Source organism: Enhydra lutris, unplaced genomic scaffold, assembly GCF_002288905.1.
Source record: "Enhydra lutris kenyoni isolate GAN:26980312 unplaced genomic scaffold, ASM228890v2 scaffoldscaffold21, whole genome shotgun sequence".
Taxonomy (NCBI): domain Eukaryota; kingdom Metazoa; phylum Chordata; class Mammalia; order Carnivora; family Mustelidae; genus Enhydra; species Enhydra lutris.
The window spans coordinates 68692897-68719947 of record NW_019154105.1 but is presented as its reverse complement, the minus strand read 5'-3'; the positions used below and the strand labels follow the sequence as shown (position 1 = coordinate 68719947).

At 52.2% G+C, this 27051-nt stretch overlaps 1 protein-coding gene across 1 annotated transcript in view; it reads right to left on the bottom strand.

Annotated features, from left to right (window-relative positions):
- Positions 1–26421, bottom strand: part of LOC111148931 (leucine zipper and EF-hand containing transmembrane protein 1) — a 40216-nt gene extending 13795 nt beyond the window's left edge. The window contains exons 1-6 of the mRNA XM_022505739.1: positions 26165–26421; positions 22183–22243; positions 14419–14869; positions 7663–7806; positions 6915–7052; positions 6019–6222 (exon numbers count right to left, since the gene is read on the bottom strand). Coding sequence (XP_022361447.1) covers positions 6019–6222; positions 6915–7052; positions 7663–7806; positions 14419–14869; positions 22183–22243; positions 26165–26243 — 1077 coding nt within the window. The 5' untranslated portion in view covers positions 26244–26421. The remainder of the gene's footprint in view (positions 1–6018; positions 6223–6914; positions 7053–7662; positions 7807–14418; positions 14870–22182; positions 22244–26164) is intronic.
- Positions 26422–27051: the final 630 nt, after the last annotated feature.

Here is a 27051-nt window from a genome sequence, read left to right as displayed (position 1 = left end):
GTGGACTTGTTTCCCATGCCTCTGAGTCCCATCTCCTTACGGGGCACGCACAGAGGTCACTCACTGTCCACATCCTCGTCCCAGTCCCGGCGACATGTAGGAACCTCAGCCCCCAGATGACCCTTGACCTCTCCCACTCACGATGCACTCGTCTCAACAACTCCTCCTTCCACGGAGAGCCACCTTGCACAGCCCCGTCGTTTCCGCTGTGACCACTGCACTTCATGCAGAAGGTAGACGAGAAGGGAAGTCTACTGGGTTTACCTGTGTTTGCTTGCCATGCTCTTTCTTCCTCATGGGCCAGGCCTTCTCCCGTCACAGCTGACCCGTGACCAACATGGGCTTAAATTGTGCAGGTCCACTCACACTCGGGTTTTCTCGACAAAGGACAGCACTAGAAATGTCCTTTCTCGTCCTTACAATTTTAGTAACATTTTCTTTTGTCTAGCTTACTCTATTTTAATACAGCACACAACACATATTACACACAAAAGAGGTCTTTGCCAACTGTTTATGACACCGGTAAGGCTTCTGGTCCACAGGAGGCTCTTAGGTAAGTTTTTGGGGGTCAGATGTCACACACTGTGGCCTAGCTGTGCCACTTGCCTGCCTACCACCAAGGGACACAGAGGCAAGGAGCTCCCTCCAGCTGTGTTTTTAATGGAGTCAAATCCCATCTTGAGCATTTTGTTTTCTTTCTCTAAGAACATAGCCTGAAACACTACAGAGCTGAGGATCATATAAAAGATGCGTTTGTAAACATCACAAAGTTTTACATACATTCACTGTGTGTTTCTGCTGCTTTCTAGGTAATTTACTTCGTAACACATTACCACCACTTGTAAATAACTTCTGTACGGTAACACCATTGCAGTTATGGATAAAGAGACTAATTAAAAAGTTACATGCGGATTTTCACCTGTGTTGGGGGGATGCGGGGTCCAGAGTCCCTAACCCCCACATCATTCAAGGTCTATGTCCCTTCCGATTACAGCTCCTCCCCCAGGCTGAGGGCAGAGGTGCTGGTGGTGAAGTTCTCTTAGTTTTCCTTCTTCTGAGAATGTCAATCCCCACCCCCGCCCCCTTACAGAATATTTTCACTGGGAACAGGCTTCTGAGTTGGCAGGGTTTTTTCCAGCAAGTGAACAATATTGCTCCACTTCCTTCCAGCCCCTAGTTTCCGCAGAGCACCTTCCCTGTGGGCCAGACACCATTCTAACGCTGCTGTTGAAATCAGCGATCTTCAGTGTTGTTCCGTTTGACAATGACTATCCTCCTGTGGACTTTTTTTTTTTTTTTGAAGATTTTATTTATTTATTTGACATACAGAGATCACAAGTAGGCAGAGAGGCAGGCAGAGAGAGAGGGAAGCAGGCTTCCTGCTGAGCAGAGAGCCCGATGTGGGGCTCGATCCCAGGACCCTGGGATCATGACCTGAGCCGAAGGCAGAGGCTTTAACGCACTGAGCCACCCAGGCGCCCCTCCTCCTGTGGATTTCTTTTTTTGTTTTGTTTTGTTTAATTTATTTTTTATAAACATATATTTTTATCCCCAGGGGTACAGGTCTGTGAATTGCCAGGTTTTCACACTTCACAGCACTCACCCCAGCACCTCCTGTGGATTTCTTTGGGTTGATCCCACCTCAGGTTCACTCAGCTTCTAAAATTTGTTGATTCAGGTATTTTACTAAATCTGAAAAGAGTTCAGCTGTTATATCTTCCAGCACTTTCCTGGTTCTGCCCTTCCTCCTCTCTTTCCAGAACTCTGACAAGTATGTGAGATGCTTTCCTTTAGTCCCCACAGGTGGCTGAAGCCCTGCTCATTTTTTTTTTTTTAAGATTATATTTATTCATTTGTGAGAGAGAGAGAAAGCACACAAGCAGGGGAAACAGCAGAGGGAGACTTCCCACTCAACAGGGAGCCTGACATGGAACTCAATCTCAGGACCCTGATATCATGACCTGAGCCAAAGTCAGTTGCTTAACCAAGTGAGCCACTCCGACGCCCCCCAATGCTCATTTTTTTCAACTGTTTTCTCAGATGTTCAGATGGGTGATTTCTATTGTCTGATCTTAAAAGTTCACTGGCCCGGTCTTCTGTCCTTTCCCTTTTGCTATATAAGGGACCTATTTTGGATTTTATTTTTCACTTCTAAATTTCCATTTAGTGGGATGCATGGGTGGCTCAGTCGGTTGAGCATCTGACTCACGGTTTCGTCTCAGGTCATAATTTCGTGGTCATGGGACTGAGCCCCACACTGGGCTCCATGCTCAGGGCACAATCTGCTTCAGGTTCTTTTTCCTTCCCCTTCTGCTCCTCCCTGTTCATGCTTGCACTCTAAAATAAAATCTTTATATGAAAAAAGAATTCCATTTGGTTTTTCTCCATTTTCTTTGCTAAGACTCGTCTTGAACGTGGCTACGGGACAGCAGCTGCTTCACAACTCTCATCTGGTGTCTCACGTCTCTGCTGCCTCCATGGGCTGCCTTTTCTCATTCACTCTGAGAGCCTTCAGTTCTTCTTCTTTTCTCTTTTTTTTTTTAAGATTTTATTTATTTATTTGACAGAGAGATCACAAGTAGGCAGAGAGAGAGGGGGAAGCAGGCTCCCTGCTGAGCAGAGAGCCTGATGTGGGGCTCAATCCCAGGACCCCAGTGGCAGAGGCTTAACCCACTGAGCCACCCAGGCCCCCCCTCCTTTTATGGAAAGATTTTAATCTCTCTTTTTTAAAGCTCCCCATGGATCCCAGTGTAGGGCTTGAACTCACAACCCTGACATCAAGACCTGAGCTGAGATCAGAAGTTGGACGACAGGTGCCCCACGAGGAGTGGTTTTCACGAAGAGTGGCTTACACTTTAAACCCAGACGTTTTAGGTATCGGACAGGAGACCCTGGATCTTGTCTTGGTATTCAATCTTCGCTGGCCCCCTCGGACACCACTCCAGCACAGGAGTGGCGTGTGACATTCTAACCAACTTTGACAGATTTTGCAGTTTGTCTGGCCATCTACTGACCAAACCAACAAGCCTACGTGGCTTCAGTCTCCCCCGTGGCCTGGCTTTCATGGGAATGCAAGAATCCTGTTTCAAACTCTCCAACCACAAAGCCCTAGCCACTCCTCCCATGTGAGGACTAAAGGCCAAGCCCCAGGTCCTCCCTCGCTCCCGTTTCCTAGTTCCCAGGTGTGGCAAGGTCTCATCTGGCCCTCAGTGGGGGCTCTGCCTCCATTTCTAGGCCCAAATGTGAGTCATAAGCTCCCTTGATGGCTGACCTCTCTGGGCTAGCTCTCAGTTATATATATATATTCCAGCCTGGAATAGGCTGGGTGCCAGCTCTTTGTTGCCAGGCCCCCATTCAGCCTCCACTGAGTCCCAGGGGATGCACCTCTGTTTCTGCTGGGTAATGGGGATTCAAGCTCCGGTCTTCCACCAGGGCTCTCCATGCCTCCTGGGCTAGGAGGAGCAGGTGGCCCAGCTGGCTCTGGACACCATCCCAGCGGGATGCAGGAGGAGCCTTGGGAATGGTCAGGTGGAGGAGGAGGTCCTGGCCCCTGCTGGCCCGCTAACACTATGCCCGGGTGAGCAGGGTGGCTCAGCACCATCGGCCGGCCTTCCTGGACATCATCCTGGCTGTGACATCCTCACAAAGGCGGAGGTCTCAGCCCTCAGCCAGCAGTACACATGGTGGGGGTGACACCATCTCCCTTGGGGTCTGGCTGAAGTACAGAAGTTACTGCCCCAAGTCCCCTGTCCTTTGAAACAGCTCCTTTCCTGTCCTCTGGCCAGACAGAGCATGCTTCTGTTAGGGTTTTTTTTGTTTACTTTTTTTTTTTCCAAAAGATTTTAATTTTAAGTCATCTCTACGCCCCACATGGGGCTCCAACCTGAAGCCCTGAGATCAAGTGTGACACGCTCCAGCGACAGAGCCAGCTGGTGCCCCCATCAGAACTCTGAGGTCTGCACGCATGAGCACCTCTTCATCTCTTCAGCCCTGAGGTACAAAGACCAACCTGGTTGGTCCTGAGGTCCCAGGGTCTTCTCAAACTTCTTGTGTGTTCATCACTTAACATCAACACCCAGGGGAAAGGAACCCCATTCCACCTTCCTGACAGTGGAGGTCCAGCCGCTGTCCTACGTTACAGGACTCTGAGGCACTGAGCAGTGGGATGACTTGTCCAAGGTCACAGAGCAAGAAAGTGGGCAGGACTCAACCCCAGGCCACCTACCCTTGAGTTGCCTCTCCCCAGGTGGGGTGGCAGAGACTGAGGGCAGCCACACCGCAGGCTGTCCTACGGCCACACTGTGGGTTCCTCCACAGCCACACAGCAGCCACACCCTGCAGGCTCCCCCATGACCACACAGCAGGCTCCCCCGCAGCCACACGGCAGCCACACGGTAGGCTGTCCCACAGCCACAAGGCAGCCACAGTGTGTGCTCCTCTGCAGCCACACGGCAGCCACAGCACAGGCCCCCCCAGTCACATGGCAGCCATAGTGCAGCCCCCCCCAAGTCACACAGCAGCCACAGTGCGCTCTGCCAGAGTGGACATCCAGAGCACCCTCCCAGACAATCTGCACCATACTAAAGAAAGGGTTTCTTTTCAGTCTCACAAAAATGCAGATACTCTGCTACTTCTAGCTACAAGGAGGAGCCAACTATCACCGGACCCACACCCCTGCTGAGAGCTCCTAGAAAAGCCAGATGAAACACACAAATACACACCCGGTGGCATCAGAAAGCTAACATGACAAGGGCTCAGGGACAGCGAGATGATGTGCCTGGAAAGGCCAGGCAACCACGGAGGTGTGGGCCCTCCATCTGTGAACCCCTGGGGACGCGGCAGCATCTGCTGACTCTTAGTGCAGGCTGAGAGGCCAGTCCCAGGGCCACAGCTAAGAAGCACAGACATCTCACCAAGCTAAGTTGACAGCTGGAAGCGAAAGGTTGCTTGGTAGACAGGCCTTGAGGGCCGCTGCCCAGGGAGGAGGAAGGGTGGGAAAGAACCCTGGTATCAGGCTCTCTAGCTGAGCAGCACAAAGGCGAGGAGCTGGGCAGAAACTCTTCACAAAGCAGAGGGGCCTCCAGGGCCCTGCTGTGCAGGCAGCACTATAGGGAAGGGCTGCGGTGGGGCTGTAGGACGACCAGCCCTGATCGCAGTTAGTGACCCCCAGGTGACCGGACCCTCAAGAGACTTGGGTGGGCCCCTCCAGGAGGATGACGGCAACAGCTGGAAGCTAGGAAACTTTGCACAGACATGTCTGCGTTCAGGAACAACTAGACACTGCAAATGCACTAGCCCAAGAAGATGAAACAAAACAAAGACCTACAGTCCAGTTATCAGAATAATCAGACAGGAACTACGACGAGCTATTCAAGAAAGTGGAGCACAAGCATTCTGGAGCAAAGACTGAACACCTCCGAGATGTGCCTAGAGAGCTAGGAGGACATCAGACGCCAGACACTGTACAGCAAGCACTGCTGGAGAAAAAGAAGGGTGTTTCAGGAGCTCGTGCCGAAAAAAGTGCACTGGAACCATGGGCAGGGCAGCCACTGGGATGTGGGCAGGCCAACCAGGAGGACACAGTGGTCAGCATAGCCCTGGGAGCAAGCTGGTTGTAGGCCACTCTTTTTATGAAAACTATCAAAGATCTGGAACAAAAATCCATGTTAAAAGATGTTTATTACAGTGCTGTCTCGGGTAGCAAAATATTAGCGAAAGTGATGGTTAATAAATTCTGATGCGTCCAAGTAACAAAACATTAGGCAATCGCTGCCACTCATCCTTCTAGCAAACACTCAGCGACACGGGCAGGTCTCCTAACATCCTGCCAAGTGACTAGCTGCTGGCGGGATGGTTCCAGCGTGATTCCAGCAGACATGCACATGCTTTCAGTGTGCGTGCACAGAGCACGGCAGGGGGCAAATAGCCACAACTGGGGAATGACAGGGCCACCAGAGCTTTAGAGTGAGGACATGGAAGGCGCCGGAAGAGGCAGAGCCACGACCTCCGGCCACTCACCTTGTCGTCAGCCTTGATGGACCGCAGCCTCATGGTGAGCTGGAAACGCAGAAAGTTGTTGGTGCCAATGGACTGGAGCTCCAGCAGCTTGCACAGGGCCACCAGCTGCGGCCGAGTCAGGTTATCCAGGGTCAGCTCATCCTCAAACAGCTTGGAGAAACGCAGGATCTCCTCATTGCTGGGTCTCTCGCCAGTCTCTCGGATCTGCAGGAGCAATCATGTGGGTGAGCCCTGTTGGGGGGTGGTGCTCCCCAGTGCCACCCACGGACTTGGGTCACAAGCCTCAAGTGAAGAAACAAAGGAGGATAAGGTGAAGAGCCCCAGACCATGCACACCCTCCCTTGGGTCCACCCTGTCATCACACTCCTACTGGGGAGGACCCCTGGAGGGCTCCAGGCCCTGAGCACAGCCAGTGCTAGCTCCCAGCAGATGAGGTCTCCAGGCAGCACATGGCTGCCGACCACCCTGCTCCTGCCCAGGCCAGCCAAACCAAGGCTGCTGACTGGCAAGAGGCTCCCACTGTGGATGTAGCTGGCCCCCCCAGCCTGGCCCTCCAGCACGTCACTGCTGTAGGGTCTTAGTTCCTCATCTGCCAAACTCTACGTCCCCTGGGGCTGCAGCAAAGACTGGAGACACCATGGCGAATGTGAGGTTCAAGTTCTCAGGACAGCAGGCTTGACCTCCCTGAGTACGGGGTCGGGGTGGGGCTCCCGGTCAAACCCCCTATGCACCAGCCCACACCTGTCTGGGAGACCCACTCTTGCCGTGGGTGGTAGAGCAGAGGGAAGAAAAGAAGTGAGGTGTGCCCCCACGTAGGACGGGAGCAGCCCTGAGGCTCTAACCAGCATTTGGGACCGGTGGGCTGAGGCCACCAGGGCCCCAAAGCATCACGGCACCTTCTGGAAAAACACGGAGAAATCTTTGGTGGCGTTCCCCTTGGCTGCCTTATTCTTCAAGGCCATCTCCTCAATGGTGTCCTGGAGGAACTTGGCCAGTTCCAGCTTGACCCGCAGCTCCTTCTTCAGCCTCTCCTCCTGAGGGTCAAAGAGGGGGTGCTTCACTCCTCTGGCCTGCACCCCGGCACCTCCATGGCTTCCCTGGATAGCACCAGTCAGACCAGTTGCTTCCATTCCTCCAATGGAAACCCCCGCAAGGAGTTCACGTTACTCCTCAACCCAGGGCCACCCACATTTCCCTGAACAGCACTCACTCCCACCCAGGCGCTATGCATTCTGAGACTTTCTTTTCTAGTTCACAGTTTTAGAAAATATTTGTGTGGCCTCTTACAGCAGGGGTCGGCCAGTGACACTTTGAAGTTTCATGGGCCGTGTGGCACGAAACCAGTCCCTGGCTGTGGGGGCAGCCGCCGCCAGCCCGGCCTACAGCAGGTTGGCCTTGCCCTCCATGGGTTCTCACCCCCACCAACAGCCTCAACCCATGCCCTGAAGAGGTGGGCTAGAGAAACCGTATGTAAAACAGGTTTAAAGAGAAGCATCTCTGAAACCCATCCTTGACCCCCCACAGCGCAGCCTGGCTGAGTGAAGGAGACACACAACACCTGAGCCTCAGCCACGAAAAGTGCAGACGTCGTAACTGCGTCCATAGCCGCCCTGCCCTGAGTTCACCGCCCCTGTGGCCCCTCACCTTGATGGACTGGGTCTCAAACGTAGACGGCAACATGTTGGGGAAGAGCTTCACAGCGACAGGAAGCAGGAACTCCATGAATGGCACCACCACAAAGACCAGGAAGGGAACCAGGCGAAAGAGGTCAGCGCATATCCGGAGAAACTGAGTAAACGCGGAAGGGATCAGAGGGTGAGGCAATGCCATTGCTCACACGGCCGTCAGAGGCGCGACCACAGGCACCGCCTGCCAGGGATCAGCGAGAGCGTGAAGTTCCAAACAGCTCTACCGACTGCTCCCAAAGCCGGCTCTTAATTCTGTGGCCAAACCATGGGAAGACAGCCTTCAGAAAGGAGGGCTGGAAGCTTGCCGTAGGAGCCGCCCCATCCCTTTGTGCCCTGCCCACTTGGGGCGGGGGGGTCCTGCTCAGCACAGATGGCCTGGCACAGTCATGGTACTGCCCACAGGCTTGAACGCCATGGGACAGGAGTGGCAGGCTGACGACCTGCCACTGCTGACAAGCAAGGGCCACCAGGGAAGTCTGTGGCCACGCTACCCACCCCACGTGGGCGGCAGAAAGGAAGAGTGCAGGTTGTGTGTTTCTCCAGATAGCCTGACTTGAGCCTGCACTACACACCAATGATCAGACAAACACCCAAGGGCTTCATCGACAGAAATCAACTACCACTGAAGCCATTAAAGAAATGCACAAGCTGAAATCCCCCGAAACCTGAGACGACACTCCCTGCCAGGCCCCCAGGCAGCTCAGCCTTCTCTTCAGTCATGACCAGGCAACGACGGTCTACACTCACAACTCTCCAGCCTCCCAGGAAACAAAGGCACCCTGTGCACATATGTGCGCACTTCCACTGTCACAACCTGCTCTGTGCTCGCGAAGAGCAACGTCGTTCCTAGAAATGGCTTCGTTTTGGCCTTGTCTGACACTTCCGACTGGGCTCCAGGGGTACATCCCCAATGGAGCACGGCTCCCCGAGGGCTACAACCCCTCCCGGCAGTCAGGAGCCACCTGCCTCTTGATTGTCCTGCATATAAGGAGGACACAGCAGAGGTTATTCTCCCCAGACCAGTCTCTACTCTGAGGGTCACAGAACAGGGACCCCCAACCTGAACCTATCTCATTTACAAACCTCGCACATTCACTTTCCTATTTATTTTCAAAACCAACTCATGGATTCCTCTATTTTTTTCATTTGTTTACAATTCATTACTGTTTTTATTCGTATACTCAAATGGTCCAAAATTAGACCACGGAAAGACCCTTTCAGTTAAGGTGTTTTTTGACTTCATCCATTAATTTTTTTGTTAGTAGTTCTACTGAGGTTTAATTTGCATTCCACAACATTCACCACTGAGTGTGTCATTCAATGATTTTTGGGTAAATTTACAGATTTGGAACATGTTTGTTGTGCCGTAAAGCTCCCCATGTCCGTCTGCAGTCAAGCTCTGTTTCTACCCTTAGCCCGAGGCAAATAGTAAATTGACTCATTTCTATAAATTTGCTTTATTTGGACATTTCCCATTCGCGGAACAGTACAATATATTCTTTGGCGTCTGACTTCTGTCATTAAGTATATGAACATTTAGGAATGTTCTGTCCTTCTGGTGACTTCACCCCTTCAGCATTGTGAATGCAGGACACCAGGAAGACTTTGTCCATCCCTGGTCATCTCTGCTTTGCAATTACCGCAGAACGGTGCTCACGTGCCTGTGCCGGTTCTCTTCTGCCGTCAGCACCACTTCCCTTCCCCACTGTGTCACCTGGAATTTATCTGTGTCCTTACACTTAAGGGGTGTGTCTTGTAGACTGCACAGAGTTGGGTCTTGTTTTGTTTTTTTTTTTTTTAAAGATTTTATTTACTTATTTGACAGAGAGAGATCACAAGTAGGCAGAGAGGCAGGCAGAGAGAGAGGAAGGGAAGCAGGCTTCCCGCTGAGCAGAGAGCCCGATGCGGGGCTCGATCCCAGGACCCTGAGATCATGACCCGAGCCGAAGGCAGCGGCCTAACCCACTGAGCCACCCAGGCGCCCCGGGTCTTGTTTTTTTATCCAATCTCATAATCTCAACCATTCAATTAATAAAACTGGAAAAAAAAAAAAAAAGGAAAACTGTAGGATCATCTAAACAGGTGTAGAGAGGCCTGGGTGGCGAAGTCAGTTAAGCAGCTGACTCATGATCTCGGCTCAGGTCACGATCTCAGGGCCATGAGATCAAGTCCCATGTTGGGCTTCACAGTGTGCAAGGAGCCTGCTTGAGATTCTCTCTCCCTCTGCCCATCCCACCTCTCCCCAAAACAAAATACTCCATCACAACAAAAGATACCAGAACAGTGGACTTTGGTAAATCTGCAAGACACAAGATCAATACATAAAAATTGGTTGTAGCCCTGGGGTGCCTGGATGGCACAGTCGGTTGAGAGTCCAACTCTTGGTTTCGGCTCAGGTCCTGGTCTCAGGATGGTGAGATGGAGCCCCTCGTCGGGCTCTGCACGGGGTGTGGAGTCAGCTTGGGTTTCTCTCTGTGTCCCCCCCACACTCGAGCACATGCATGCTCTTTCTCTCTCAAATAAATAAATCTTTAAAAAGTCAGTTTTACTTCTATATATAGTAGACCCTTGAACAACACAGAGGCTAGGGACAGCAAATCTCCCACCCAGTCAAAAATCCATGTATACATTTTGACTCCCCAAAAATGTAACTGCTAGGAGCCTCCTGTTGACAGAAAGTCTCAGTGAGGACAGAGCAGTTGATGAACACGCATTTTCTATGCTGTAGATTTCATCTGCTGTATTCTTACAATAAAGCCAGACAAAAGAAAATACTAAGAGAATGACAAAAGAAAGTACATTTGCAGTAGTGCATATATATATATTTTTAAAGATTTTATTTATTTATTTGACAGAGATCACAAGCAGGCAGAGAGGCAGGCAGAGAGAGAGGAAAGGAAGCAGAGAGCCCGATGTGGGGCTCAATCCCAGGACCTGGAGATCATGACCTGAGCCGAAGGCAGAGGCTTTAACCCACTGAGCCACCCAGGCGCCCGTAAATATATATTTTTTATATGTTTATACATTTATTTTAAAAATCCACATAAGTGGATCTGCACAGTTCAAACTTCTATTGTTCAAAGGTCAAGTGTACTAGCAATCGACAACTAGAAACTGAAATTTCAAAAAGTCTTTTTACCTACAAGAGCCAAAAGATGGAAGCACCCAAGTGTCCGTGGACAGACAGATGGACAAATGGATGGATAGACAGATGGATAAACAAAACGGACACACAATCCACACAATGGAATGTTATCCAGCCTTAAACAGGAAGGACACTCTGACACCTGACCCCACTGGGATGGACCCCGAGGACATAGTACTGAGTGAAGTGAGCCGGTCGCCAAGGGATGACACTGCGTGACCCACTTACCTGAGGCCCTCAGAGGAGCCAGATTACAGGGACAGGAAGTAGAGGGTGGGTGTTGGGGGTGGGGAGTTAGTGTTCCATGAGGGGCAGAATTTCGGTTTGGTGAGATGGAAGAGCTCTGGAGACGAGGGTGGCCCCGCTGAGCAGAGAGCCTGATGCGGGGCTTGATCCTAGGACCCTGGGATCATGACCTGAGCCGAAGGCAGAGGCTTTAACCCACTGAGCCACCCAGGCGCCCCGTTAAAATGGTAATTTTTGATTGTATATTTTGCCACAATAAAAAATTCCATTTATAATAGCACCAAAAAATATGACAAAGTACAATATTGCTAAGAGAAATGAAGAGAACTGTTTTACTCCACACTGGCCACCCCAAAAAAGTGCCCCCCCTTTGCTTATTTTCGAGTCTTTCCTTACTTTCTTTCTTTTTTTAAAAAAATATTTAATTTATTTATTTGACAAAGAGAGACCGAGAGAGAGAGAGAGAGAGAGAGAGGGAACACAAGCAGGGGGAGTGGGAGGGGGGAGAAGCAGGCTTCCCGCTGAGCAGGGAGCCCCTAGCTCAATCCTAGGACCCTGAGATCATGACCCGAGGCGAAGGCAGAGGCTTAACGACTGAGCCACCCAGGTGTCCCTTTTCCTTACTTTCTGACACGGGCTCAACCCGTAGCACCGTTGGTGAGCTCTGTCTCCGAGAAGCCCCAGTTCCCCCTTGTGGGCCCGTTAGAAGCCAAGGGCTGGGTGCCAAGTGTGCTCACTGCTACTAGGCTGTCAATTTTGTTAGCCTAAAAGCATTGCCGCATGGTAAACATCAGGGCTCCAACATGCTCCATGTGAAGCCAGCACTTGGCGAGAAGGCTCTGGGAGGAAGAGCCATGAACACACTGGAGAGGCAGAGAACCAAGCCTGCCCGACAGCCCCCAGCTCCCCAGAGCCCCCGGGAGCCCACCAGCCATGCCCTAGCTGCACTTCTCCACAGAGAGCTCTGCCAGGTATCAGCCGCACGTGGTCCCGGCTGGAAAACCAGGACCCCGGGGCACCTAGAGAGTATGCAGCTACATCGCCGAGCAAGAACAGAGGCCGAAGACAGCACCATCTCTGCCCGCACAGCTGCTCAACACATGGTTAACAGACACACGCTGAAACTCTGGACACACAGCGCTACCTCGTGGTCCCTCCTGCTGACACTGCCACTCGGAGTCATTTCCGCGGGTAAGCCAGAGCTCCTGTGACAGGGCCAGAAGCGCTCCTTCCGCCAAACACACAGGCCCACAGGGCCCAGAGTCAGAACACAAAACTACTCTCCAGATACTTGTGTCACACAGGAACCCCAGACAGGTCTGTCACTCTCTGTTTAACAAGATAGGCAAGCATTCAACAGCTGCATGACCTAAATTCACATTTCAAATGTACCTCCTGCTTATACAACACTTACACAAATTATTCTACAATCTCTTTGCTTTTGTAAACGTAATTTAAGTCACTTTTCTTTAATTATCAGAACTGCCAACATTCTGTTCAAATTCAAAGTACCTATAGGACCCTAACCAAGGGAAAATAGCATTGCTCCACAGACCCTCTCCTTAATGCTGGCAATGGACAGACACGCCACCTCGGCCAAGCCCATGTCCACACAGGGACCTCACCCTGGGATGTGCTCATCTGCTCCAACTCTGTTTTTTCTTTTCTTTTTAAAAAATATTTTATTTATTTATTTTACAGAGATCGCAAGTAGGCAGAGAGGCAGGCAAGGGGTGGGAGGAAGCAGGCTCCCCACTGAGCAGAGCGCCTGATGTGGGGCTCAATCCCAGGACCCTGGGATCATGACCTGACCCGAAGGCAGAGGCTTTAACCCACTGAGCCACCCAGGCACCCCAACTCTGTTTTTTCTTAAAGTTTCACTGTCTTCAATGAAATAGCAAACACATGCACCTTTCAAGGCAGAATGGGACAGGGGCGGAGCAGAAGGGAATCCGAGAAAGCATTAACGTGTGCACTGTACTTGACATCCAGCGAGCACTAACAGTATGATTCTGGAATACCAGTGCCACTGCTCCTTCTTCCAGTCCTCAACCTGCCTCCTCCTAGAATAGCGTCCCCAAGGGACACTCTAGCCAGTTAAAATGACCCACGTTCTCCATGAAGCTCCTGAGAACGAGTATAAAATCCGAAGCCAAAGTAACTCTCAAACATGACAGCCAGTTCCTAAGATCCTCTGAAGGTCAACTTCAAGGGATCACCTGTCGCTGCACCTCTCCTTGGAGAATCTAAGGGTACGGAGAACATAAAGCTGCCCCTTGCCCCCTGGGGACTCACCAAAAAAAAAAAAAAAAAAAAAAAAAAGCAAGAGAGGAAGAAGACAGAAAAATCAACACTGTAACCATCAGTTATTTCAGATAAGAGATCTAGAAAGTCTGGGCTCCTGGAAAAATAGGAAGAATCTTGTTTTAAGAGCCAGGGGATGGCATGGGGCGCCTAGGGGGCTCAGTCAGCAAAGGATCTTCCTTCCAGCTCAGGTAGGATCCCAGGCCTGGGATAGAGTACCATGTTATTCCCACGCATCTGCTTCTCCCCTGCCCTCTGCACCTCCCCCTGCTCATACTCTGTCTAGCTTTCTAGTAAAATCTTTTTAAGATTATATTTAGTTGGGGTTTTTAAAAAAAGATTTTATTTATTTATTTGATAGAGATCACAAGCAGGCAGAGAGGCAAGCAGAGAGAGAGGAAGGGAAGTAGGCTCCCTGCTGAGCAGAGACCCTGATGTGGGGCTTGATTCCAGGACCCTGGGATCATGACCTGAGCTGAAGGCAGAAGCTTTAACCCCCTGCGCCAGTCAGGTGCCCCTAAGATTTTACTTATTTATTTGGCAGAGAGTGATCACAAGTAGGCAGAGAGGCAGGCAGAGAGCCTGATGCAGGGCTTGATCCCAGGACCCTGAGATCATGACCTGAGCCAAAGGAGAGCCTTAACCCACTGAGCCACCCAGGTGCCCCTCTAATAAATAAAATCTTAACAAAGAAAGCACTGGTGGATGGCAGAGAAAGCCAGTGCACTGAATGCCGACCCAGACGGCCAGGGAGCGGGAAATTGGGCAGGTTCTGGAGCGGATGATGGAGGCACAAAAGCTTCTGGCAGAGGAGAAGTACTGCCGTCAGCAGCATCTTACGGAGAAGTTTGCAGGTTATTTTTCCTGTGCTTTTTTTTTTCACACCAGAAGTGGCAAAAAAAGCCTGGAATGTATGTTGAAGCACCCAGAAGGGGAAGCTGCCAGGAGCACTGGCGCCCCTTACCTGCCCGCACCTCTTACCTGCCTGTGTGCCCCTTACCTGCCCACGCCCCTTACCTGTCTGCGCTCCCGGCGGGTCAGACTGTGGCCGTGCAGGATTCGCCAAAGCATACGCGCCGCGATCTTGGTGTCGATCCACAGCAGGCGGAAGCCGTGGTAATAGTGCTTTAGCTCGTCCACAACCCTCTGCCCCAGGGACTTCCGCACGGCCACCTCTGGTGGGGGGCTGTACACGGGGCCACCCTCCTCCAGCTTCTTGTTCTTGTCCTTTAGGGACTTGAGGGACTTCTCCACCACAGAGTCATCGCCCAGCGGGGCCGATGAGTGCCAGCAGCGCAAGGGAAGGAACAGTGGCCCTGGGACAACCAGACTGGTAGAGGTGAGGGCCCACGGTGCTCCGGCCGCTGAGCACGTGCGCTCAGGCCTCAGAGTCCAGTAGCCACGGGGATCGGCTTTGAAGCAAAGGTGCACGGGGTGGACAGGAGTGCGGCAGTGAAATGGCACGATCCTTGTAAAGGAAGAAAGAAAAACAGTGATGAGGAGCCAGCCACAGTCCACAACCTCCCAGTACCACATACCAATGGGAGCAACACAGACCAGAGCCCTATCACAACCGCTCACACACTCAGCCTTCCCGGCTGGTAAAACAGACTCCCCACTGCTTCCCAATGCCTGGAAACCACAGCAGGAAGAGGAGGAGCTGCCTGCCAGGAGGCTTGTGTGAGAGACCAAAGGCAGCCAGTCCCCATGGGTTCATGGAAGACACCAGGACACCAAGGAGTCTGGGTGAAGGGACAGGCTGGACACAAACAGTACAAGCCAGACCCTTGGATTAGACCCAACCTCAGGGAAGATCTCCCAGATGGGTTCCCAGAATTGGGGAGTCCAGGGTGGGACAGGGGTGGAGAGGGGGTGTCCTTTCCCCTAGCAGATGATTTTCTACAAAGACCTGCAGTTCTTGAGCGAGTCCTGGAAGTCAGTGAGGACACTGAATCAACAGGGCCCCAACCCTGTGTGCGGCCCAACAAAGATGTTTGTGCCAAATGCCAAAAACTTAACAAGTCACGTCCAGAGCCCATTCTTACCCTCTCTTCCCCGTGCTGCTCCCGCTGCTCAGCCCAGAGCCTCAATTATAGTCCAGTGCTGGAGCAACTTACCTGCACGATTCTCAGAGCCCTACAACTGTCTATGTACCCCACCCATCTCACTAGAGACCTCCTCCCTTCCTGGTGCACAGACCCACTTCTGGGAGGCCACAGGCTCCAACTTAACCTCAGAGGCATGTGCGTACAACCAACACGTCCCAGCCTCTTCCCAGCTGCCGGATCATCTCACTGCACCTGGCCCAGCGCCAGCAGTGAGGACCTGAGTTCTACAGCTGCCTGTCCCAGTCCAAATTCCAATCCACTGCTCATTGCTGTGAGACCTTGGGCAACGTAATGAACCCTCCGTGTTTCGGGAGCTTCCTCCACGAACAGGTGTGGTGACACACACACAAAGTCCCCAGAGCCGTGCCTGGAACACAGCAACACCTACCAGAAGGGTGGCAGTGATGACTACCCTCCCATCAAAGCAGCTGAGCAGCAGCCGGTCAGGGCTGGAAGGAAGCTCTGTGAATGTCTAGACTAGATGCACCTTTTACAGACAGGAAACACAGAAGGAAAAACAGAGACGTGCCCATCTCAGTTCGCAGCCTGCATTAAGGGGGCACAGCTGGCACAGGGCACCACCAGCCACACACTGATCAAGCCTGCGCTGGCCTCCTGCCCGCCTGGAGGCCCCGTTCCCGTGTGTGGAGGGCAGGGTCAGTCCTGTGCCATGACCCCCAGATCCCCACAGTCAATGCTTGGGCAGGGAGGTTGGTGGCCTTGAGCCCACCCCGCTGCATCACAGCTCGCAAGAGAGAGGCTGCACGGAGCACAGCGGAGCTGCTCAGCCACATGGGGCTGTGGGACTGCAGCCACAGCCTGGGCCCTCTTGCCTCACCCTCACCTCCTAATGTAGGCGATGACAGTACCCACACACAGTAATGAACCTTACCTCCCATCTCCGTCAAACTTAATTATCCAATTTTCCAACCCTCAATTAGCAAGGAGGCAAGTGGCTGCCACAAGAAGGCATGATGTCAGCAGCTGCAGGGGCAGCCAACAGGCAGAGACAGACTCGTGAAAACAGAGCATGCAGAAAAGCAGCTGGCTTCTCTAGCCGGGGCCAGTGACCCTCTAAGATCTGGCTATCTTCACGCACACTAGAGACTACTATTACTAACAATCTAGCCAGAAAGGTTTAGCTATTTTCCAAAAGCATAAAATTGCATAATCTCTTATTTTAAAAATATTTCTTAGAGTAACACTAATCTGGGCACTGCTGCCTTCCCAAGGGCAGCTGGTGCCCTGCTCTGCCCCAGCTCATGAGAGCCCACAGCTTGGCCTCGCTCTTGAAAAGTGCACGCCTTCCTCACCCACACAGGGTCCATGGGCCCAGCTTCCCACCAGCCAGATCCCAGTCCTGCTTTTCCTTTTCTTTCCTTTCAAAGTGGGGAAAACCCACTCCAGGCAAAAGCAACGTGTCAACAAGAAATTCGCAGTCACTAGAGGACAGACTGTGGGCAATAAAAAACTTGGGGGCTCCTACTGAAGCTGCCCATTTTACTTTAGGGTGCTGATGCCCACATCTACCTCAACACACGCCCCCTGCTGCCACCTTCAAGAAGAGAAAAACTATGAATACCTTGGCTGTTGGCTGGTTCAGTCAGGAGAACAGTCTGACTCTTGATCTCGGGCTTGTGAGTTTGAGACCCACGTTGGGTGGAGAGAGGACTTAAAAATCTTTTAAAAATGAAGAGAAAAATTAAGTGGTGCCTGACAGTAGAACATATTCACAGGGGGGTGCCTGGGTGGCTCAGTGGGTTAAGCCTCTGCCTTCAGCTTAGGTCATGGTCTCGGGGTCCTGGGATCGAGCCCCACATCAGGCTCTCTGCTCGGCGGGGAGCCTGCTTCCTCCTCTCTCTCTGCCTGCCTGTTTGCCTACTTGTGATCTCTATCTGTCAAATAAATAAATAAATAAATAAATAAATAAATAAAAGAACATATTCACAGGGTCAGCATTTCCTGTGCCTCGCGGCACCAGCCACACAACTGCAGCATGGCAGGCAAAGGGACCCAAACCTGCTCTCCCCGAGGCTCTTCCCTAACTCTTGTCAACGACATGACTCCTGTGGCCACACGATTCCTATCATGTCCTGTTCCTGAGGGGACAGCTCACCCAGACAATGGCTTGAGCTAGAACAGGGAGAATCACAAACCTCCACATTGCCCCTTTCCATTCTTCAGGGACATGATTCCGGCAAGGGCAAAGTGATACCAGCAGCAAGAAGGGAAGCAAAGATGAACAACAGAGCAACCAGTGCCAGGACCCAGAGGAGTGATTCCCGAAGTGCAGGACATCTCTCTGCCCAAAGACAAGAGGTGAAACCACGATTGCCTGCAGGACAAGGGGCCCCTCCACCAGGGAGCCGGAGACCACTGCCAACATCTCAATACCTATCAGAGCCCTGGAGGCCCCGTGACACCTAGCATCCCCCATGGGAGGAGCACTCCAGGGGCCAGGGAAGCAGCTTTTAGTGTTTTAGCATTTCTGCAGCCCATCTCAGGAGAACTCAAACCGCACGAGACTCTGGGAAGAGACTCCCGGCAGCCCCTGTCTTCCCACTGAATGAGCTCCAGGATTAATGAGTTAGTTTGCTTATTCCCAATTTTAAGGGCTCCCTCGCTGCCTTTATTTTTATGATAAAGGAGGTCAAGAGCAGCTAGACAATGGCCATGACATTGTCTTGGATCAGAAACTCCCCACCTGCTCACCCTTTGGGGTCTGGACCATTTTAGCTGAAGACTGAGATCGCAAAAGAACCACCAGAGAGAGCACAGTGGCCACCACACTGGCCTCAGGACTGCGTGGACTTCTGTGGCTGGGCTTATACACAGAGCTCTTCCCACAAATGCGGGATGGCCCTGTTAAGTGCACTTTCCTTACGATTTCTTTTGTCTAGCCTGCTTTATTGTAAGAATGAAGCATGTGTTACACAGACGAGACAAGTGAGAATCGACTGTTTGAATTCAGCAAGGCTTCCAGTAAACAGCTGGCTAGCCGTTGTTCAGCTGGGGGAAGTCAAGTCGTATGTGCGTTTTCGAATGCACAGGGGTTGGTGCCCCTGACACCTCCCTGCCTTGCTCAAGGGTCACCTGTCCTTAACCGTGTGGCTCAGTATTTCTTATACTGAACCAGCAAAAGGAAATGCAACACGGCCGGGATGCTGAGACTGATAAAGACTTCAATTCTCACCTGTAACCTCTCATTTGAAGTGTAGCTGTTCATCTGAACAGCTTTTGGTTCCCACTGCTCAACATTTTTTTTTCTTTTCCCTATAATCTTCTTTTATTTTCTTTTATTTATTTTCTTTATTTTTAAGTAGGCTCTACACACAACATGGGGCTCAAACATGGGGCACGACCTTGAGAGGAAGAGTCACCCACTCCACCAACTGAGCCAGCAGGTGCCCCACATTGCTTAACTTTCTAAAGAAAGCACTTAACTTTCTACAAATTGTTAACTTGTAAAAAAATTTGTATTAATAAAGCAGTTTTTATGTTTGTTTATTTGGTTTTATTTCACAGAAAGAGAGAGACCACAAGTAGGCAGAGAGGCAGGCAGAGAGAGAGGGGGGAAAAGGTTCCCTGCCGAGCAAAGAGCCCAACGCGGGGCTCGATCCTGGGACCCCAAGACCATGACCTGAGCCAAAGGCAGAGGCTTAACCCACTGAGCCATCCAGGTGCCCCAGTTTTTATGTTTTAATATGAATCTTAAATGCAGGTACATTTGACTCTTAAAAGGTGGTTGAAAAATTCAACATCCATCCCTAACAAAAACAGGAATAAAAATACAGGGCAGAGAGTACTAAAAACAAAAGCTAACATGACACAGGCCAAACACTAGACACTCCACTGTTTGCTGGAGTGACAACGCAGCTGCTCAGACGCCAGGCCCGGCGGCTGAGGAAGTGGGAAATCAGAAGCACGGGCACCAGAAGGAGAGATGCACAGGGCGCTGGGCCCCAACATACCATGTCTCCAAGGACAGGTGGTACCGTGTGAGCTAGAACACGATAAACGAGCTGTGAGAAGTGGCTGGACACAACAAAAGTGGTGACTTACATGCCAGCAATGATCACGTAGAAAAATAATGAAAAAGAAGACCAGGGACACCACACCCAACATGTCTGGGCATCCTCTTAGAGGCACCAGGTGTGGCCCAGATAAAGAAAATGACAGACCTCTTCCTGAAACAAGAGAAAAGGTCTTACTAAAGAAAACAGCTAACCCCCTAGGAAACTGTGGGCACCTTTAAGTTAATATTCCCAAACAATTTTATGGGTTTTTAAAAAGATTTTATTTATTCATTTGAGAAAGAGAGAAAGAGAGTACGTGCACTAGCAGGGGGAGCAGCAGAGGGAGAGGGAGAAGCAGACTCCCCGCTGAGGGGCTCAATCCCAGGACCCTAGGAGGATGACCTGAGCTGAGGGCAGACACTTAACTGACTGAGCCCCCCAGGAGCCCTGATTTTATGGTTTTGAGGACACTCCAGTTACAATCCCAAAAAGACCACTTTAGAACTGAAATAATTCAGAAGTAAACCCAGAAGGACTGTCCAGAAAGGAAGTGTTCCAGGCCTGGTTCCCTGCAGATAAAAGCCAGCAGGAGGCCTCACTGAAGCAAATGTCAGGCACAGACCAGTCAGACACAAGTGTCCCATGCAAGAGAAAAGGGCACAGAAGGCTCTGCAGGCCGCTGGGGTCACTGATTGGCAGCACCACCCCCCCACCGCCCCACCACCGAGTGGTTCATGCAGGTGAACCAGCCCCCACCGCAGTCCTCTAACCTCCCTTAGAGGTCTGGTACCTAGAAACCAGACACTTCACACAAAAACCCAGACTTCTAGGTTGTCTTGAAAAAAACCAAGAGCTGGCCTTACGAGGCTTTATGGCAAGCAGGAGTTGCACCCCAGGATCAGCAGCCCCTGCTTGCAGCCTCGTGCTGGGCCCCATGCCCCCAAGAGGGTTACCCGTGGATTACAGAGTTTGCTTTAGAATTAAATCTAGAAATGCACACTTAGGCAAGAGTAAAGATGTTCTATGAACATTCATCAATGGCTCCGTATCATAAAAAGAAAGAGCTCATGACAACAATATCTTACACTGGTCAAAAGAGAAGTCTAATTAAAATCAAACCCAGGGGTACCTGGGTGGCTCTGTCGGTTGAGCGGCTGACTCTTGTTTCAGCTCAGGCCATGATCCTGGGGATGTGGGAGGGAGCCCCATGTTGTGCTCCGAACTCAGTGGGGAGTCTGCTCGGGATTGCCTCTCCCCCAACACCCACTCTAAAATAAATAAATAAAATCTTTGAAATCAAACCCAAGATCAGGGTGCCTGGGTGGCTCAGGCAGTTAAGCATCTGCCTTTGGCTCAGGTCATGATCCTGGGGTCCTGGGATCAAGCCCCACATCTGGCTCCCTGCTCAGCAGGGAGTCTGCCTCTCCCTCTCCCTACAGCTCCCCCTGCTTGTGAACACACTCTTTCTCTCACTCTCTCTCTAATAAATAAAATCCTGTTTAAAAAAAAAAAAAAAAAAATCAAACCCAAGAGCCAGGTGGGGAGTACTCTTGCCACATGCAGGGGCCAGCAAGGATTGCTGCTGGGAGGGGCTCTGAATCAGACTCTTCCATGTCCCCACCGTACACCGCATGTGTGCCAACCTCATTCCACAAAGACACTCACACATGCAAGAAAAGCCTCTCAAGCCCCCGGTGTTTAAACACAATTTTGCTTCACCATCAACCAAGTTTTTGTGTATGATTTACATAGTTTTTATTTTAGGGAATTAAATCTGTTCCAGGAAGCATTCTCCAGAAAAGTGTTATAGACAAGATGAAGTGATAAATGAACAAGCTCAAATTATAAGAAAACTCAAAAGACCCTATAGCTCTGTGGTTGTGAGGGGCCAGCTGGACAGCAATTGGGAAAGATGTCTGTATTCCCAGATTGGAAGAATCTGGGCTGTCCAAAGGGAGAGACAGGCTCTACTCTGGGTATCTGGGGCAAGTGGACAAGGGCCTGGGAGTCAAGAGACAGGTCTGGGAATCCAACCACGCAGGTGGGGAAGCTGATCAGAAGGAAACTATGCTCGGGGATGCCAGGCAGAGGGAATGGTGGGTGGGAGAGCACAGGAACCCTGAGGGACGTTCGAGTCCACGTATGACAGTGGACAGGGAAGTATGGATGCCACTCCCCCCAGGAAGTCCTCCAGCCTCACAAAGTACCACCACAGGGAAGGGCTAAGTCCACCACATCCCACACATCCCCCACCAGGTGGGGGCGAGCCTTGCGGCCAACAGTCACTCAACACAATGCTCTACAAAGGACCAAATGGGGTTCGAGGGAGGGTCTTGATGCAGCCTATGTCTCCTTGCACAAGTACATGAAAACCCACAAACAGCTGTGGGAATGTGGAAAAGCACATGGTGCACAGTAAGTACACACTTTTCAAAAACAGACACATGAAGAAAAGACCAGAATAAAATTCACCAAAATGTAATATTTACAACAGGTACTGGGATCATGAATGTTTATTTTCCCAAGTTCCAATAACATATGAGGTTAAAGAACAGGAGGGTAGACTATGCCATCCCCCCCAAATCAGGAGTCACACAGCACTCAAGCATTTTCAAGCTCCCACTTTAAAGGGACACACAGTGACGTTGTTGACTTACAGGTGGCTTATCAGCCCCACGGTGTTGGCACAGCTGAGACAGGCACGATCTCTCAGAGCACCTACGACAAAGACAAGGAGAAAACAAGAATATAAGTCTCAAACCAGGGGCTGCAGACTGATTTCACCTTTTAGAGTCTCTTTTGCAGAGTAAGTCTCTGGAATTCTGTTCTGAATGCTGGAAGGTTTCAGAGTGCTGCTAAGTGAAGGGTCTGTTCAGTTAGGAACACAGGGTCTTGGGGTAGCCCTAGAAAGAAGGGGAATCTTAAACAGCCCCAGGCTTCAAACACCCCAACCAGGGATACCGGGTTTCACCAGCACAGGGTCCACAGAGCCCAGGCCTGGGGGTCTCCCCAGGCAGGACCACTCCCGCACTCCAGCTGATGCCAGGCTGCATGGGACCCCCAAAGCCCAGACACCCCACAGAGCAACAAGGACCCCTTGCAAACAGCCCAACACCTTCTCTGCCCACAGGAGGGGGCGAGGGCTATGAGAATTACTGGTAAAACAGACACTAAGAGCAAGCTATTTCTTGGATAAACAGTACTGGTGAGTGTACAGCATACTTTAATGATTTTGGTGTATTTTTAACACTTTTTCTATATCAGTATGGTTTCTGTAAGCATAAATTCAGAGTTCATTCTCAAGACCAATGCCGGGCTTACCTGGGATCAAGCCCTGTGCTGTGGAGGCCACCTGCGGAGAGAACGTGACAAATATGGGGGCCACGGGGCCAGAGGCACCATGCTGACAGGGTGCCAGGCCACAAGGCTGGAAAGGCAGGCTGGCACCCTAAGACCCTGAGGCAGCAGGAGTACACAGAGCTGGTGCGGGGTACTGAGGGTTCAGTCTAGGAACCAGAGTGAGAAGGGAGGAGAGAAGATGGGCATGACAGGGGACAGGTGCCAGCCCAAAACACCCTTCGAGCAGGCCAGGCAGCAGAGACCCAAGCAGCTCCCGGCGGACCCTCTGGAGACAAAGACTTCTACTTATCACTTTATGTATCCCAAGAGAAACCCAGTGTCATCACAGGCAACTTCTGTGTAGAAGGCTATTCCCATCAAATTCGGGGGACCTTGTAGTATAGGTGACAGTCTTGTTAAGCTGGGCTCTGGGCTCCCAAGTGGTTACCATGATTCATAATCTTTTATACTTCAAACACTACATTTTAAGTAACACGAAGCCCTTCTTACTCCAGCTGAGGACCAAACAGAAGTGTGCAAGACCTGAACCAGCCCCGCACCTCAAGAACATGGCTCAGCCATGGCTCCCAGCCCCGCACTCGCCTCCCCCCAGCAAAAAGACAAGCTGTCACAGCTCCCAGAGCTCCTTGGCCTGCCCTCCCATCACTATATTATGTGAACTGCACATCCCCTGTCCTACCTGGCCCCTTCCCACAATCTCTGCACTCTGAAGGTTTCCCCAGCCCTCCAAGGAGCCTGCTCCTAAGGGATCCAGGGGGAGGACTCGGGGATATGGGCTGTAGATGGGCCATTTCCTCCTTCTATAAGTCCTTTAATCCCCATCCCCACAACCAATTCTCCAACTCTCTGGCCCTAGCTGGACAGCCTACTAGTCGGTTCTGTCTGACCCTACCTGGAGTTAGTGCACCCCCACGGTTATTAAGGCTTCAGTCCCACAACACTGCTCAGCTTCAGACCCCAGTTGCAAATAGGGTCCTCAGGTCACCCACACCTCTGCCAATTACAAATAGGAGGGTTCCCACCACCACTTTGAGTTTTATTAATTCTCTGCAACAACACAGAACTCAGGAAAATTATCTACTATTATAGTTTATTATAAAGGACATGAGGACCAGCCAGATGGGGAGGCACATAGTGCATGGTGTAGAAGACTTCTGAGTGCAGGAGTCTGTGTCCCTCTGGGCTTGGCATCTACAGATGCCACTAAGTCCAATGCTCCCCAAGCCCCCTTAGTCAAGAGTTCTTTTCTTCATTACCTAGACATGACTGATCACACCCTAGGCCACTGGCAATCAATGTCAATTCCCAGACCCTCTCCCCTCCCTGAAGGTTGGGATTCTACAACAGAGCTGAACAGTCCTCAAAACTGTCAAGGAAACCCTGAGAAACATGTCACAGCAGAGACTAAAGAGAAATAACTACAACCTGTAATGTGGTGTCCTGGGTAAGGTCCTGGGGTGCAGCAAGACATCAGAAATAAAATATGTGCACAATAAAGGAAAGGTACTAATAAAAAACAAAGGTGAATAGAAAGTATGTAAATAACAAAGTAAAAAAATCAGAATAAAGTGTGGGACAGAGGGCACCTGAGTGGCTCGGCTAGTTAAGCAACTGCTTTCAGCTCAGGTCATGATCCCGGAGTCCGGGGATCGAGTCCCACATCCGGCTCCCAGCTCCACGGGGAGTCTGCTTCTCCCTCTGACCTTCTCCTCACTCATGCTCTCTCTCACTGTCTCTCCCTCAAATAAATAAATAAAATCTTTAAAATAAAATAAATAAAATTTTAAAAAGTGTGAGACAGAATAAAAGAAATCTGAATACAGTATGGAGCTCAGTTAATAACAATGTACCAATGTTGGTTCACTAATTGTGACAATGAGCCACACTGACAGAAAAATTAATACTGGGGAAACTTGCTGCAGAAAAGGGCCACTGCACCCAGCCAGGAATGTTCTGGAAGGTTCAAGACTGGATTCGGAGTCCAGCCGTGGCTCTCCCAGGCTCTGGATTCCCTGTTGGTCCTACAGCAAACCTAATGTCCAAGCCACTCTCAGCCCCTTCCTGTATAATAAAGAACAGTGCTAACTACAAGAAACATCTGTATTCCCAGAATGACACAACCATAAAAACAATTCTGCTCACTTTTAAACTGTGAACGTGCTACAGAAACCTGAAGTGGCCAAAGTATTTTTATTACCATGCTTAACAGGGAAGAGATACACGGAGAACTCTAACAGCAGAGGGACCTGGACACCCAGACCATTCACACCGTCAACTCCCGCTGCTCAGTGCCCTTCCCATGGCTCCAAAGTTCTAAGCAGCCAACAGTCATTACTGTTAAAAATTACAAGAATCATGTTTCTTGGGTGTGCTTTTGTGAATCCTAAAGTAGTTTGAAATATATTTCACTTGAGCCTCTAATACTTGTAAGGGCAGTCCTAATCTTAACAGATAAGGAACAAACTCAGGTTAATGTAAAAAGAATCAGAAAGGGAGTCTGGGCTACTGACATATGGACCCCTAAGAACCCCGAGTTAGGTGTGATCTCTATGTGGACAGCAGAATCACAGAGGCTGGGGATACCAGGGGACCTGCCTGGGGCCATCCCGAGCAAGGCCAGGGGTCCCCTCTACAAACACGTAACAGTACTAGAATACCGGCGCTGCGGTTGTCCTACAAGCCCGCAGACCCTGGCCATCTCATCTCAAGGAGTCCTAAACGTGTCCCAAGGGCACGACTTTCCCCGAGAGTGAACACCGCGTTCCACCAAGCTTAACCACAACAGGAGCGCCCAGACCGTCCCAGGGCTGGCCGTTAGCGCGCTCCCTTCAAAAAACTTTCCGAACCCCGCTCAGGACGCCGCCGCCAGCAGTCGGGCGGCTAAGGTCACGGCGCGAGTGAGTCACAGGCCGCCGCCCCGCGCGCGGCTCCCACACCCCGACACCGGGCTGGCCAGGGCGGGGCAGAGGGGCGAGGCGGCGCAAGGTCCCAGCCCCGCGTGACCCCAGCCCCAGCCCAAGGTCCGAGCGCCACTACCCAGCGACCCACCAGGGCGCCGGCCGGCGCTGTGCTGCCGCGGGGCAGCCGAGGCCCGAGGCTCGAGGCCCGAGACCGTCCACCAGGACTCCCCGCCCTCTGCTCCCGTCCTCCCGACGCCGCCGGTCCCGGCCCCAGGCCTCGGCCCCGCCCGGGCCCCGTGCCCCGCCGCCGCCCGGCCCACCCGACCCCGCCGGCCCCGGCTCCAGGCCCCGCGCTGTCGGCAGAGAGCTGGCTTCTTACCCCTCCGGGCGGCGGTGCGGGGCGGCGGGAGGCGAGAGGGCGCCCAGCTGCAGCAGCTCCTCAATAAGATGGACGCCATGTGCCCAGCCGCGGCGGCCGCTCGGGCCTCCTGCTGCTGCCTCCTCCTCCTGCGCGGCGGCTGCGGCTGCTCGCCCGCCCGCCGGCGCCTCGGCCCGCCGGCGCGGACGGTTGAAGGCGACGGTTGGCTCCCGGCGGCGGGCGCTCAGCTCAAGGACCCGGTACCGGCGGCAGCCATGTTCCGGCACAGCGTCCGGCAGCGCGGGGCGGGGCAGCCAGGCCGCCGCTCCCATTGGGCCCCTCGGGCGCCCGCCGCCCGCCAGGTGCAGGGCGGGCTCGCGCCGCCGCGGACTGCGGGTCCCGGCGTGCCCCGCGACGGCCGGACCCCGAGACCGCGCGGAATTCTGGGGCCCGTCGCGCCGGCCGCGCATGCGCGCTGGGCCCTTCCGGGTCAGGGCAGGCGGAGGGCGGCGGCGCGCGCTGCCGGGGGCGCTCGGGGGAGGACCCTATGGCGGAACGCCGTCCACCGGGTTTGGGTGGCCGAGCAGGTGCTCGCTGTGGGTTTTGTCACCGGCCGGCGCGTATCCCCGAGGGGCCCTCCCTGGGGCCGGGCCTAGGGCGGTGCCCCCAGCTCGCGGGCTCACCCTCCCAGCTGAGCTCAGACGCCTGCTCCAGAAGACCTTCCACCCAGAGCGGACCTTTTAGCCCACGCTCTCCTTTCCTAAGATGGGGTTCTTTCGCCATGGTCGTACGGGGACGAAGGAGGTGATGCAGGGAAAGCAGGCAGGGAGAGATGGGGTGGGCGGCTCCTGGGGTTCAGTGGACGTGGTCCCCCCGCCCCCCTCAGTAGGCAACTCCTGCCAGCCTGC